Source organism: Myotis brandtii, unplaced genomic scaffold (assembly GCF_000412655.1).
Source record: "Myotis brandtii unplaced genomic scaffold, ASM41265v1 scaffold194, whole genome shotgun sequence".
NCBI lineage: Eukaryota > Metazoa > Chordata > Mammalia > Chiroptera > Vespertilionidae > Myotis > Myotis brandtii.
In genome coordinates, this window is record NW_005357232.1 from 2192016 (window position 1) to 2206935 (window position 14920).

Sequence of the window (14920 nt, forward strand, 5' to 3'; positions counted from 1 at the left end):
CACTCGGCTCCCCGAGGACCCGCGGCGAGGCTGGGCCTGCGGGTGAGAAGGGGCGACCAGATAAACTTAATAAAGCGACCATCCGCCTGTTAGACGTCACGTCGGAATCTCCCAAGGGAGCTTAGTGCGAAACCTCAAATTATACGGACCGGCTGTGGACCGTTTAATTTTTTCCTCTGTCCCTCCCCCGACCTTCCCAAAGAAAAATTAAGCCACCGGGCTTCTTCTTTCCTTTCCTTATTTTATTTCTTTTTTTCTGAGAAAGACGAAGCAACCACAATAATAAAAGCCCAAGAGTTTTGAGTCTAAAGTCACCACCACGCTAGAATCAGGACTTCAAAGCCAAAGCTCTCAAAAACAAACAAACAAACAAACAAACAAACAACCTTAAAGCAAAGTAAGGTTTTATGAGCCGATGAGCAGAGCTGGGCAGGTTTGAACATTTCTTAATATCAAACTCCAATCCCAAAGCCTCAAAATACTTAGTTTTCATTTCATGATTTTGAAGTCATAAAACTTGCAATGTTTTCGTACATGTAAAAACCAGCGTTTTAGGTAACTGGAACTTGTTACTTTATTCACTTGGGGAAAAAATCCTAGTTGTTATTTTCTCTAACAAACCCATTTCCACTTCCTCATTTCTCTCGTATTTTGTTAAAAAAGAGTCAGATACATATTAATAGTTCTCCCATGATATATAGCAGAGAAAATAGCAGCAAAGAGAGTCCCTTTTCTGAATCTATTCCTACTGTAAGAATGCCAGAGAGAAATTATAAGAAAGTTTGTCATGTTCTTGTACCAAAGGGCCCTTAATTTGTAACGAAGAGGCAATATGTACAATGGTTAGGAACTCTGATCTTCTAGTACCATCACCACAAAAGTGAGTTATTTGAACATTTAGAGCCTTAATTTCTTCATCTGTAAAATGGGGAAACAATAGTTTCAACCTCAAGAGATGTGTGAAGAGTCAGTGGGGTAATGCAAACATGTGGCACATAGAACGCATTCATTAAATACTACCTGTGGTTACAAGCGGTGGTTAGAGATTAACTTTTGAAAACAAGCAATTTTCAAATTCAGAATATTCTTTGTTCAGAGGCCTCATAGTCAAAAAAGTGTCAAGGTATTTTGTTACAAACAATAGAAGCGCATATAAAGCAGCTAGCACAGTAGAAAGCATTTAACAGGTGCTCAGTGATTTTTATTAGGTCATCATTTCTTAGAATAACATCATGAAGAATAGAGTTAAAAAATAGTACCTAATTCCCACATATATTTGATGAACCCAGGATAGATATAGATGTGTGTGTGTGTGTGTGTGTGTGTGTGTGTGTATGGCAGTGCCATAATCCAAAAACTTTTATGATAATTTTTGCTTTTTTGATTATAGATCTAGTATTTAAACTTGTTTAGAAATGGTCATCTATACAGACACTTCAAAACTAAACTTACCTATTTAAAATAAAAATAGAACACTGTTTTGAATGATCTACTCTGTATATTCTGAACGTTGAAAATTGATTACATTTAATTCACTGAATATTAAATCACTAAATTATCAGATTTATAAAAACAAGTAGTTTAAAGAAGCAAGTGGTCAAAAGTATTGTTCTAAATACTTAAGAAAACAAGTTAAATTTTTTCCAGAAGAAAGCCATATTTATATCAAATTTACATTTGGAAAGTTCTTAATTGCAATATGCTAATCTTCTGCATTGCCATACAGTAAGATAATTCAAATGATGTAAAATTTCAAAACTTGAAAAGTTTCTAAAGACAATGAAACCAAGATTACTCTATTACAATTATCAAAATAGTGCTTAATGCTGCAGGTGTGCTAAGTAGACTGTCATTTAAGAGCAATTTTGGAATTTATATTTTATTCTTAAACTAATTAACTATACATTTTGAAAAATAACACAGTTTAAAGCAAAAGTTAAAGATGTACACCTAGCTACAGTTAAGTAATTCACTAGAATTAAAATATCCTCAATACAGGCATAACCAGCATTTTTTGGGATTTAGATACTCATTTCCTTGAGGACAAAATTATACATTTATATTTGCTCTTAAACATGCAGAGGTAAGGGATGTTGTGTGTGTGTGTGTGTGTGTGTGTGTATCTTTGTATTTGAACAAAATTTGAAAGACTTTGGTAAAAATATATTCTCAAAACTTTTACAATAATACTTTCAGGGCATTTGCAGTTGTTATTAAATAGTACAATATTACATGATCCCAGTTTTATTTTAGTATATAAAGGAGAAAATTGAGAATTCAGAATTATAGGATTTAGACCATAATCTATACCCAGAAGACACCTGTGAAATTACCCAAGAGACTGAATTGACAAGTGATTGTAGGTAGAATTGATTACTGTAATCTAATTTCCATTTTCATTTTAAATGCAAAGATGCCTGATTGCTAGCAATTAGAACCTTATACACATTGGTACACTCACCTATCTTTTGTTTTTAAAACATTAGTTTAGAATATTAAAATTTGTCTTACACATTAATATTACACTGTAAATGATAATTTATAATGCCATTGATAAATCCTTATTGCCTACCACTGAGGACATGAGAAAAATAATATTTATCAATTTGGTCTTTTTTTCACCCACACTATATATTGGGCTAGAATCCTTTAATCTCATCTAATTCTGAATGGCAACAATGTTCTCTGGTTCTTAATGGCTGGTTCTTTTCTGTTGAAATCATAAAACCTCTATTGAATGCAATTGAATGGCAAAAGAAATATATAGAGAGAATAATGGGTTAGACTATAGCTATCCTTTTACAAGGTACTTAGTGAATCAATGTCTCATTTTATTTAAACAGTTTATAAACAGTTGTATAGCTTTTGAAAAATGTTCTACAATTGGACAAACTTTCTCAGAAAACATTTTTGCAGATATGGTACTCTAATTATTAAGTATCTGAATGGTAGATTGATAAGTTTTGAGTATTTTCATTTTTGGGTAGTATATATTTAACTCAGACTGCAAGCTTAATAAGATATTAACTACAAATAGAGATGTCAGAAATGAAGAAAGGTCTACAAATACTCAAAATTAAGAAAAAGTTCAGAGGTGTGAAAATAGTTGAATTTAGAGGCATAAATTAATCTGAACGTCTTATGAACATTTACACATTGTTTTTGAAATAAAGGTAGTATTTCAGAATATTGAATACAATTTTCTAGTGCATTATTTTAAAAACTGGCAGTCCTTGCAGACATATTGTTCCTGTAGACATGCTGTTCTTGTGAAAATATGTTATTTTGCATTGGATTTTTTAAAATTTCAAATAAAGTTAATTTTGTGTTAAAAAATTTATCATTTTGTAGAGAGAATGCAATCGTAGGCTAATGCCAATAGTCTTTGAAATTCATAATGTTATCTATTATGTAAAACATTCTTTGTCCCAGTTAGTTTTTAACTATTAGTGTTTTAAAACAAAATTAATTATTACATATCAGTTAAATGTGTCAAATAAAATACAAAAGAGCTGACTAAACTTTTAAAGGCTACATCAATTTTAATAACATTTGGAAACATAACATTTAGAAAAAAAGCTTAAATGATCAGTTTTCCATTACCTAGAAACATGTAGATCTTCAGTGGGATAACTAAGCATAATTAAAATCCTTTGGATGAATGTTGAAGCCATATTTACAACTGTCATTTGATTTTATCAGTTTTGTTTTGCTAAGTTATTGCATATTGAACTAGGACGTTTAAAATGACAGTCAGAAAAATGATTTCCCCAAAAAAGAAAGTCTTGTTTATGCTCAGATCTGAACCATTTTCTTGCTTATGATATATATCGAGGTTGAAATTCTAGGTGAAGCACATCTCTATTTGTGGCTAAATCTACTTCATTTTAAAACCAAGGTAAACTCATTTTATCATAAGGGGAGGACTAGGTATAACTGATGAGTGGATAAAAGATTGTCAGTAGAGGATTTGGCACTGCTATTTGTATTTTCTTCAAGAGAGAAAATGTTCAGTAGACAATTTCCAGAATTTGAAGAATAATCTATAACCTATAATTGCCAGACAGTTGTCATACCAGGTTTTATTTTTTGTGGCCATTAGTGTTTGAATACTAATGCATTTCCATTTTCTTGGGGGTGGTAATAAATGGAATGCCCATCAACCAAATAATGAAATGGCTAGGTTAGAACTTTTATTTACTTTTTTCAACAGCTTTATTCATTTTGCTTACTTAAAGTATAATACTTATTCTGTGATAACGAGTACCTACATTTTTTAAAAGCAAGAGTATGACATGTTTTGCTTTTGAAAGGTTGCACTAACTTAAGCATACAAATGATTATGAAACACCTGTAATGTGTCCTGTTTTGTGGGGATATGAGATGATTAAGGCAAGTCCCTGTCCTCAAACTGTTTATAATCTAGCTCTTTGCCAATACAAATTATCAACATATTCACTTAAAAATGATATTCTTAAGAATTGGCAAATCTATATTTCTAATATTTTAGAACCAGTGAAATGAACACATACTTTTCATTCATTTTGTAATAACTTTAACCAAACTACATTGCATTTTATATTTTTTCTAGGTAATTTTCTTTAATGTTGGTGGGATAAAATCTATCTTTTTCTAAAAATGTTCAACAAAACAAGCGACTTGCTTTATTCAGGCTATACAATTTGATTTGTATTAGTAAATCTCATTCTCAAAATTAAATAGTTAATAGTTTGCTTCAGGGAGGACCCTTGTACAGTTCTTTGGAGGAAAGGATTATCTCATTGTTTTCAAGGAAGATGTGCATTAAAAAAAGGGGTTGATGGATTGAGGTCTTATTTATGGAATCTTTAGGTAAAGTCATTTTCAAAAATGAGATTTCCATTACATGCCCAATGCTGGGGTTTCATTTGGAAAATTTGTTTACTCTTCCCTGGGGATTCCATATTCCATATGTTGGTTGATTTATAAATCATATTTACAATCCAATTAAATAGAGTAATTTAGCATGTTTGCTCCCACTATATTTATGGTGTACATTTGGTAGTCTCTACTCAGCCTAACTAGCTTTTCAGATTAATTACATGCCCTTTACTGAAAACATTAAGCAGATTTGGGGTGTTTAAGAAGTGTACTCTTTTACTGGAAAGAATAAACAAACATCAATGCTACCTGTAGTTGTTTTCCTTTGAGGTGGAAAATTTTACTCTTTCAGTGATTGCTTCATAAATAACAATTACTTTACCCAGTAGAGATTTATATCTTTTACTAATGTCATGTTTCAAAATTAATAGTGAGAAAATTGATGTATTTAACGAGTCACTAGTATGAATGGTGAAGGTGGCAGTTACATTTTAAAGCATGTTTATTCTCTCATCTTGCTTATGGCCATTTCCCCCCTAAATTTCTAAATCTGAACTTTAAAAGTAAAAAGAAAAATTAAGACAAAACTTTTCACTCCAAATCTAGGTTGTAATTTAACCTGAGGGAAAGTCCAGAGCTATTTTTACACTGTTTAAATTTTAAAAAAAAATTTTAAGCAAACATTTTAGCCTCCTTTTGCCTTTTTGTGGATGTCAGATCTTTCCAAGCTTTCCTTCTGTTCTGCAATACAGAGGAGACTAAAATGACTCTAACTATATTGCAGATTTTAGAGAACTTTGAAATGTTTATACTAATAGGAATAATAACATAAAAGCAGGTTTGGTGCTTGACAAAGAAATGCAGTCATAGAATAAGTAAGGTGCCTGAAGGTAGCATGGGCCTACATCCAATGTTCTGCCTCCTCCTAATTCCCCAGAACTCTGAAGTGAGACTGTATTCCAGCCTGGTTTCTCAGGGGGGACAGTCCTGGGCAAAAAAGAAGTGGGTGCATGTAAGGATATTGTAGACATTGCAACAAAACACTTGAGGAGCCCCTAATCAAGGGGGTATCAGGGGAGGAAAGGGAAGATGACAAAGCAAGAATTTCAGAGAGCACTGTCATTTTGAAAGATAGAAAAATACAAAGATAAAAAGAATGGGAAGAAAAAAGTTAGTTACGATGATAAAGAAAACTCACCAACAGGTTTTTTTCTACTAATGAGAGTGTTGTTTCTGTCATGTATAATGTTAGTAATCTAACCTTATGTATTTGTAAAATGTTGAGCAAAGATTTTCGTTATTTTAATTTGAACCTCAACATTTTAATCTTCATATTCTTATGTTATGATTCTTGGTGCACATTGGCATCAATAATATATATTAATTAATGCTAGAATGGAAGAGCTGAACGCAGATGCAACCATCTTTCTATAACTGACCTGGAATGATTCCTTTTCAAACTAATTCCTCATAGGTTATTAGGAAAATCCCAAATAAACATGATCAGAACTATAATCTTGATGCAATGCTAGCTTTCTCCTGCAACTTGATAGCTTAGTATATTCATGCTCATCTGCCGAGAGCCTTAAAGTGCCTCCTGTGAGCCATTTTCTAATGAGCCATTCTCAGAAAGAAGGAAAAACGTATTTTTTTAGAAGTTAAGAAACAGAATGAGGATACAGCAATGAGAATCTAGAATAAGAAAGAATATTTTACCAGATGTTATCTCAAAATATGCCCTAGTTTGAGATTAAATTATGTCTGTCTTTTAATTGTCCAGCAAAAGCAGAAAATATTTGCTACAGAAGATCCCGTGTCAGACAGGGATGGTAACTGCTTTTAAACAGGGCCACTGACTTGCCAATTGCCCTAGAGTAAATGGCTAAAATCCTTAACCTGTATTATTGGGTATAAAAAGAGAATAAAATTTATTTATGCTAAATAGTGATGTGCAATGATTTCTTTGTTTAAGAGTACATATCACCTTTTGGGACCCATGTAATGCATTTTAATTTTAATTCAACATTGTGTTGTACTCCTTATATGTTATCTTATAATTATTATAAACTCAACAGTACAACACAGCCCTCATTATTTGATAAAATGTGTTGAATATTTCTTTGTGGTAGGACATACTCAAGAAATCGTAGCTTCCTTTCTCCTTCCCAATTTTTCGAAGAACAGGCACTTTGGCAAACAGAACATGAGGTATATGCTCTTACAGACCAAGGACACAAGTTTAATTCCTTTACTTTTTTTCTTACTGCCAGAAATTCATAATTTAATTCAGTTAAATCACACCCATGTATGTAGTCTACTCCAAATATCACTCTAAATTGAGAAAATAATTTTTGAGACCCCACCATTGCATTCTCAGAGATGTGTAAGTGAAAATAATATCAACATGAATTAAATCAGAAAACAATTTCTATGTTGCAACTGAACTGGAAAAAGCATCTAATTAACATATGTCTGCTTTACTTACCTCTAAGGATTAAATGAGTTTTACTAATAAGAAATCTATTATTTGCATTTTACTTTCACTAGGAAATATGTTGCTATGGAATTCATTCACATCACTACCAGGAAAAAGGATTTACTCTTTCTTTTTAAATCATGTAGAAACTAAAGGGAAAATTAAGTTATTTGAAGAAGGATGTTGAGTGTTCATGCCAAAATCAGATTGGAAATCAGGGTGTTTTTAGTGTTGTTAATAGTAACGATACCAACAATAATTGGATGCCAATAGAGTACTGGTTTCTAGGCAGATGTGCCTGCCAGAGCTGCTGCATTTTGTTTGCAAACAGATTTTACATGTAAATTCATTTCAAGAGATTTATCCATGTGGCATTTAAAAATTCACATCACGGGGCCTCAAAACTTTGCAAGCAAATCTTCCAATTTCAAAACCACACATATGCAGTTCTTTTATAGTTGGATAGCCAGTTTCCTTTTTGATAAAATAGCTCTGGAAAAAATACCCCCAATCTTCATTTTAAAACCCTTAAAAAACAAACTGTCTGATTTTGCATGTCCTTTGTCCAATAGCATTTACAGCATGATGTTTTAAAATACCGTCCATGTTTTATTTAGCAACAGTTGCACTCATTTTGAGTTTCTAAACTGACAGCCCACATTCTGTGCACCCCCCTTTCTGGAAATGAAAGCTACACCAACCAGGCCCTTCACAAATGGCTCAACAAAAGAGCCAAACAAAACCGAAGTACGGGGAAGGTTGACAAAGGCATATGGATAGCAGAACAGATTCTAAGAGTATTTAATCACCACTAATTCTTTCCTCACCCTGCATAGCCTTCCTATAATTCTGAATAGCAAAGCAAATACTGTGAATTTTCTGGTCATAGCCTCCTCATAACCTTTGTGGAAAGAATAATATCTTGTCTCTTGGCATTATGTTTGTTTAAATAGCAAGACTGTGAATGCCTTTAGAATATGCTTAAGGTCAAACCGTAAAAAAAAAAAAATCAGAAAGTAGAATCAGAATATTGTTAGCTACCACCACTCAAAACTTACAGTCTGCTTCTCTCTAAGAACCTGTGAAATGTCAACTACTGTAATGTGATTATTTTCACCTCTTCTCTTTTCCTACTCTTCTTAGGCACCAAATGGCCTCCCAACTGTGAGCAGTTTTGTGTCAGCATCCAGCATGGCTCCTTATCCTACCCCGGCCCAAGTGTCGCCTTACATGACCTACAGTGCTGCTCCTTCTGGTTATGTTGCTGGACATGGATGGCAACATGCCAGTGGCACCCCACTTTCCCCCCACAACTGTGACATTCCCGCGTCGCTGGCATTCAAGGGCATGCAGGCAGCCAGAGAAGGTAGTCACTCGGTCACAGCTTCCGCACTCTGATGGGAAGTTCCGTCTGCAACAGCTTCACCAGGCCCCCCCTCAGCACACCCGCCCCATCTCCCCCAATCTCAGACCTCACCCTCCTCCCCTCCCTCCCTTCTGCCTGGAGAGCTGGTTTTACGGACTCACCTCCTTTGTGCTGATGACACTTAAAAATTTCTTGCCATAACTTCTCTTTCACAGAAAACCTGACATGATGTTAGGATTCAAAAACAAAAGCAATATTAAGGACTGAATGAGACATTTGTGCTGCCCACACACTGTTTTAATGTAGTGAAGAAACCTGCACCCCTCAAAGGGCTTAAGGAACTTTTTAAATGATTCTTTGGTAAAACCACATGTGTATATTTATTCTAAATCAACCTAAACTTTTGAAACGTGCAATTGTTGAGATTTCACAAAATCAATAAAGGAAAATACATGTAGAAAAAAGTTATGCTACACCCTCTAATCAAATAAGGTGACCAAATAAGCCTTAATTCATCACTAGGAAACCAATCAATAATTGATTTGAGTGATCCTTTATTTTTAAGAGATGACCTGTTTTGTTGGAGAATATATGTATAACACAAGCAATATCTGAATTTAGCTCCTCCCGGTATTTTGACTTCGTTCCAAATATGACAATGTTTATATTTCTGTTAGTTTGTAAATATGGACTCTGGATGGTGCATTTGTGTTTTCATTCCATGGGGTGTCCCCCTCCCCCACTCCTCTATTTTTTCTTTCTTTTTGCAAAGGTGACTTTTTGGCAACGTTTTTGTCTCTGTTTGGTGGTGGGCTGCTCAGGCTCCTGGATCTGGACTTGCCATAAATTCTGTGTGTGCAGGGAAGGCTTCAACATTGCATGAAGGACATTTTCTTTCTACAGCAGAGAATTCGAACAACAGATAAAACAAGCCAGTCTCCCATTCTGTACCCTAATCAGACAACACATGTGCCAAACATACAAAGACAAGGTGGAAAAGGTTTGAACAAGAAGGCTCTAAAGGAAGTCACTTAGAAACTCAACGTTTAATGTGAAAAGCTTTGCAAAGACACTTAAAATGAACTTTCTGTTAAGAAAACCACTGTGAAACTAAATTGTACTGTTATTGTTGGCTAACCTGTGTGTTCAGCAATCTCAGCCCAAAATTACGTTGTAATTTAAAGAAAATGGGAAATTCTGCTCTAATGAATGTAAAAATGGCTTGCTGTGAAGTTTACATTGTTGTACAGAAGCATGTTTCACATGTAGGTAAACTGGTGGTGGTATTAGTAATACAGATGCTATTTAATTTTTAAAATTTCCCTTTATTCATTTCTGGAGTTACAGGACACCGTTTAACGGATAAATCTTTCTAGACCGATTTTAATGTTAATAATAGAGCTGTGGGGCATATGTGTGTGTGAACGTGTGATTATATGTTGCATTTTAAAACAGTTGATTTTCTTGGGCAAAATTCTAGTTTTTAATCTCTTCTGTTTAGAATGTTCTTCCTGTTTGGCAATATAGGCTTAAAAATATGTTTGTAAAACATTGGTACAATTCACCTGTTGGAGAATTAATATATTGCAACTTTTTGGTATTAATTCTGTGCAATAACTAAAAGGGCACATCACTAGATATGGTTGTTAGAGATGAGTTAGGTGATTTTGATTTCTTCCTATCTGTGCTGTGCACAGCCTATATGGCAATCAAGTTATCACATTGGTTTCACGGCTTCATTGAACACTCAGATGGCTAGATTAGCCAGGTTTTCAAATCACTAGGATATAAACAGTAAACAGATTTCTGACATACAAGTTATGTTCAAGGAATTGTTTTCTCCAAGCAGCAGATATCTTATAGAGAGCTTTGAACTGCATTTATTTTTAAAGCAATCGAAATTCAGTGCTACAAATAGAGGATTATAACTTCAGGAGAAGAATAAGCAGAAGGAGCAGATGAACTCTCAGGGCCATAGTCTTCCTTTGATCTCGTAAAACTCTTATTGACATCTGGAGTTCCTAGTCTGGTGAGAAAATAGACTATAAACCGAATGGAGCAAAGATACCAATCCAATATCCTGGTGGAGACTTTAAAACCATACCATACTGTGACTCTGCTGCCGTCTAGAAAAACTGACATAAGGTACAGAATTTTTCCTTATCAGATGTTTTTAGGTGGCTATTAGGAGTCTTTAAAAAACTATCAATTGTTTGTATGGAAACATAACTAAATGTTGTTTTCTTTATCTAAATTAAGAAATCTCTTGTTATTATGCTATTTATAATTTTTCTGGTTCTTGTATTTTTTTTAAAAAAAATCTAATATTAATGATATCAAAGTTTTCTTTTTTTTCTCTCCCCTCCCCTTTAGGTCTTTTCTTAGCAACAGTGAATTCACATGAAATAAATTTAAAAGGACAACAGAAACCCCAAATACAATTTGCTACTTAAAGCAATTATGATTTAAAGCTACTCTTAAAAATAAGAGAAGGAAAATGGAATGAGATATGGGTTTGGGATTTTTTTTTAAACATTATTATTATTGGTTAGCATTGACATATTTCCTCTGTTTCTTAGCGGGTGAAAATGTTTTAAACTGGCAAATGCACTCTTCAGAGATCCTTTTCCATCCCATCCACATGGAGAGGTTAAAGGTTCAATTTCATGGACTCTGTGCAGGCAGTGCTCTCACAGGATGCAAGAGTATTACCTGCAAGGATAGAATGCAGTTGTATAACAGACACATTCTTATTTCTCTTGTTTGTTTTTTTCCCTACTTTTAATGACCCTCTTTTGAATATTGGGCTGAACTATAAATTAAAAAACACGCTGGAAAGGATGTACAACCGAAGGCTGTGTATGTATATACAGTATGTCAAAAAGCCTTTATTTTTATACTTCAAATGCTCTAAATTAATAAAAAGTAATAATTACCATGTTATCTTTTATTTTTTATTTTCAAAATGCTTTAATAACATAGCCTCATGGTACAAATATCCCATAGAAATAGTTAAGAACAGGTGTCACCTACAACATGCAGATATTTTTGGTGACTTTTGGCTACTGAAGTAGCATCATTTAAGGATGTAGATATAAAATCCTTTGGTTATATCAAGGCCAAGAAGATATTTTTTTGGAGTGCATGTTAGTACAGGAACCTTTGAAATGCTAAGAATGTACTTCTATTTTGAAACATTTTTCCTGAATAATACATATTTTAACACTGCAAATATCATACTCCACACCTGTAGCTGTCACCAATAACTAATAACCTGGCAATGTACTTTACTTTGAATGTTCTTTTAAGAATGGCACAAGTAAGAGTTTTGAACAAAAGCATTTGGGTACAAATACAGACAGCACACATGGGTCCAAGAAGTGGTTCCAATTTGTGATTTAACATGAACATATTTCAGCAACAAAACTTGTTTTCAAAGGGAACTATGTGAAGAAAAGTAGTTTAATATAACTTCATGTTTTCTATTTGTCATAAAAGACTGCAAATATCAGAAGTTTAAAGTATGACCTGATTTAAACAACAGTACAAAGTATAAAGTAGATTTAGGAGAATATAGCTGAAATGTGAATTATTACTAGAAAACTGAACAGATTTGCATTTTAACATAAAAGTGAACATATTAAAAAGGAATTTAGTGCACCTTTAAAATACTTTATTTGTGACTTTTACATATTATTTATGGAAGAGTTAAATTTTTAAAAAACTTTAAATTTTGGCTTTTTTTTTTTTTTTTACTTTAAGCATTTGTTGGCCTCTTGGGGAAAAATAATTATCAATACAATAGATTTTCATTGTGAACCAATGTAAATAAAACATAGGTCACAAAACTTATATTGCTTTTATGAAATATTTCTGACTTCTACACTATTTTTTTATATTCAGTTTGCATACCTAATTGCTTCATATTATTTTTATTCTTACAATTTTATGAATATGGCCATAACTACAGTCTCAAATTGTCTAGAGATAATTTTTGAAGTATCAAAATAGATTCTGATCTTAGATTGTTTCCCCCTTTATAATTGTACATAAATTATAATTTATAACTGTATCAGATTAGCTGATTGATAGTTTCAAGGTGCTGTAGAGCAAATATGCATTATCTCCAGGGGTAAAAACACGTCGAAGGCAATCACCAGTTCTCCTGAAGCCATGAATAGGTATATTCATAAACCAGCAGCATCACTGCACCACCTAGAAAAGAAAAGAGCTGTCTCTTATCACAATCCTGTAAAACAGGGATGTCTTTCCCCCTGAGAAGTCCCACCCAACCCATCGGGCAGGGGCTGTTAGAATCATCAGTTCTTGAGCTCCAATATATAGATATAAAACTACTGTGGAAAATTTTCAGAGCAAAATCAAGACCATCTTGAGTCTCCAAATACATTTTCCCTCCATGAGTTTCTGTAACTTTCATCATTTCTCATCAGATTCCTTTTCAGGCACTTTTAATTTTTAAAAGTAAATAAATATAGACATTTAGTCATGTAAGGGCATGTGGCTTTCCTGCAAACAGAAGCCTTCAGGTTCTTCATATGTAGGCAAAGGATTTATCTTTTTCAGTCCGTAATTAGCATTGTTGTGGTTGCATCCAAGAAGAAAATCTCTAAGCTGGTGCTTGACGAATGAGGCTGCTTTTCTCTTACAGCTTTCGATTTGGATTGCAATGTGAAAAATAGCTTCTGAATATTAAAAAAATATGTATTGCAAAACTGAGCTAGCTTTCAACCTCCTTTTGTTTTCATTCCTTTTATCTGCCTAGGACATATATGGATTGCACTTGAAAATTTGGTAGTAGGGGTGGGTGTCATAAGAGCACCACTTGTCTTGGTAGAGAAGAGTTATATAACTGGCTGCAAGAGGCTTGCTATGTAATATGTCAACAGGAATATGATACAGGAAAACAGGCACAACCCTGTTGAATACCTAGACATCAGGAGAGCATTTGTATGTGGGCGATTTTGTGTTCTATCTAATGCAGTAAATTGCACACGTTCTGTGTCCTTTAAGACAATCTCTATTTCTCCTTTCATGTCTGTGTGAAAACGATTACAAAATCAAAATGTGGACAAATATCCTCAGCGCAACTTAGAGAAGACTTGGCTGAAGGAACAGAAGACTGACTTCTAACAGAAAGAAAGAGAACTTGATTTTAGTTCTTTTGTACACACCGCCATATGCTTTCTAAAAAACCTACAGGCTGCACATGTTTGTGTAACTTTATACCAAAGATAATTATCTGCCTGCAATTTTCATTTTTAACCCATGAAGATACTCTACTAGACCCGTCTCACTGCTGTAGCCCTCTTGGCGCTCTGGCAAGTGAGGAGGAACGCACTGCAGAGGGTTGTGGATATGTATGTAACTGCAGTGTCTACTCTTATTAACTATTCACAACGTAAGACAAGAACACACAGAACTGGGCTAGTTTACAGGCTAGTGATATTTGAAGTTTAAACCACAGACTTCAAGATTCTCCCTTCATGCGAGGTACCTATCAGCAGCCACACAGAGTTGCTAAGATGAGATGCTTCTCCAGAATGAAGAATGGAAATTCCAGGCTCACCTCTCTCTCTCTCTCTCTCTCTCTCTCTCTCTCAAAAAAAAAAATCATCTTACCTTACCTTTCTCTTTACCTTCTTTCATTTGAAGTTGGTAGGACTTACACGTTTGGAATGAGAGTGAGGCCAGGTCTTAGAATGAGATTTCTAGTTACTCAGTATTGTTTAGCTTGGATAGAACATCCACAACAACCCTTTTCACTGGATTTAACACCACCACAACTCAGGATACCTCATGCAAAAACATTTTTAAAAGCCAACCAAACATTTGCATGCCTCTAACAAAACTTGGGGTCAGATTATTTAAAGAGTTTTGGATTAAGTTTCTAGCCAATTACCGTTTTAGTTAAACTCTCCAGGGTCATCACCCTTTTCAGGCCCACTCCCTCCTGAGAAAGCTGGGTTAGGGCCAGTCCTCTGATTTTCTCTAATGCTAGGTCTACTAGCAGGTTTTTACTGTGTGGTGAAGGAAAAACACCACATACAGAGAGAATTGCACTAAATCACCAATATTCTTATCATTGGGTCCTTTTTTTTTTTTACAATCGGGCCAAAGACTAACAGAAGGCAGGTCTGAATCTCAAATGTGAAGCAAAATCCATGCTTAAATGCCTAGAAAAGTAGTGATAGATGGAT

General features: G+C 34.1%; 2 protein-coding genes across 3 annotated transcripts in view; one reads left to right on the forward strand and one right to left on the reverse strand.

Moving 5' to 3' along the window:
• The window catches only part of PAX9 (paired box 9), a 13882-nt gene extending 5070 nt beyond the window's left edge, over nucleotides 1-8812 (forward strand). The window contains exons 3-4 of the mRNA XM_014538621.1: nucleotides 6990-7165; nucleotides 8480-8812. Of these exons, the coding sequence (XP_014394107.1) occupies nucleotides 6990-7165; nucleotides 8480-8734 (431 nt within the window). The 3' untranslated portion in view covers nucleotides 8735-8812. The remainder of the gene's footprint in view (nucleotides 1-6989; nucleotides 7166-8479) is intronic.
• Nucleotides 8813-8896: 84 nt separating this feature from the next.
• The window catches only part of SLC25A21 (solute carrier family 25 (mitochondrial oxoadipate carrier), member 21), a 541855-nt gene continuing 535831 nt past the window's right edge, over nucleotides 8897-14920 (reverse strand). Inside the window, exons 14-15 of one of the 2 annotated variants that reach the window (XM_005864975.2) lie at nucleotides 12860-12917; nucleotides 9214-11414 (exon numbers count right to left, since the gene is read on the reverse strand). In XM_005864975.2, coding sequence (XP_005865037.2) covers nucleotides 11411-11414; nucleotides 12860-12917 — 62 coding nt within the window. In that variant the 3' untranslated portion in view covers nucleotides 9214-11410. Of the gene's footprint in view, nucleotides 8923-9213; nucleotides 11415-12859; nucleotides 12918-14920 lie in introns of those variants that run through there. The other variant, XM_014538612.1, reaches the window with a different exon arrangement.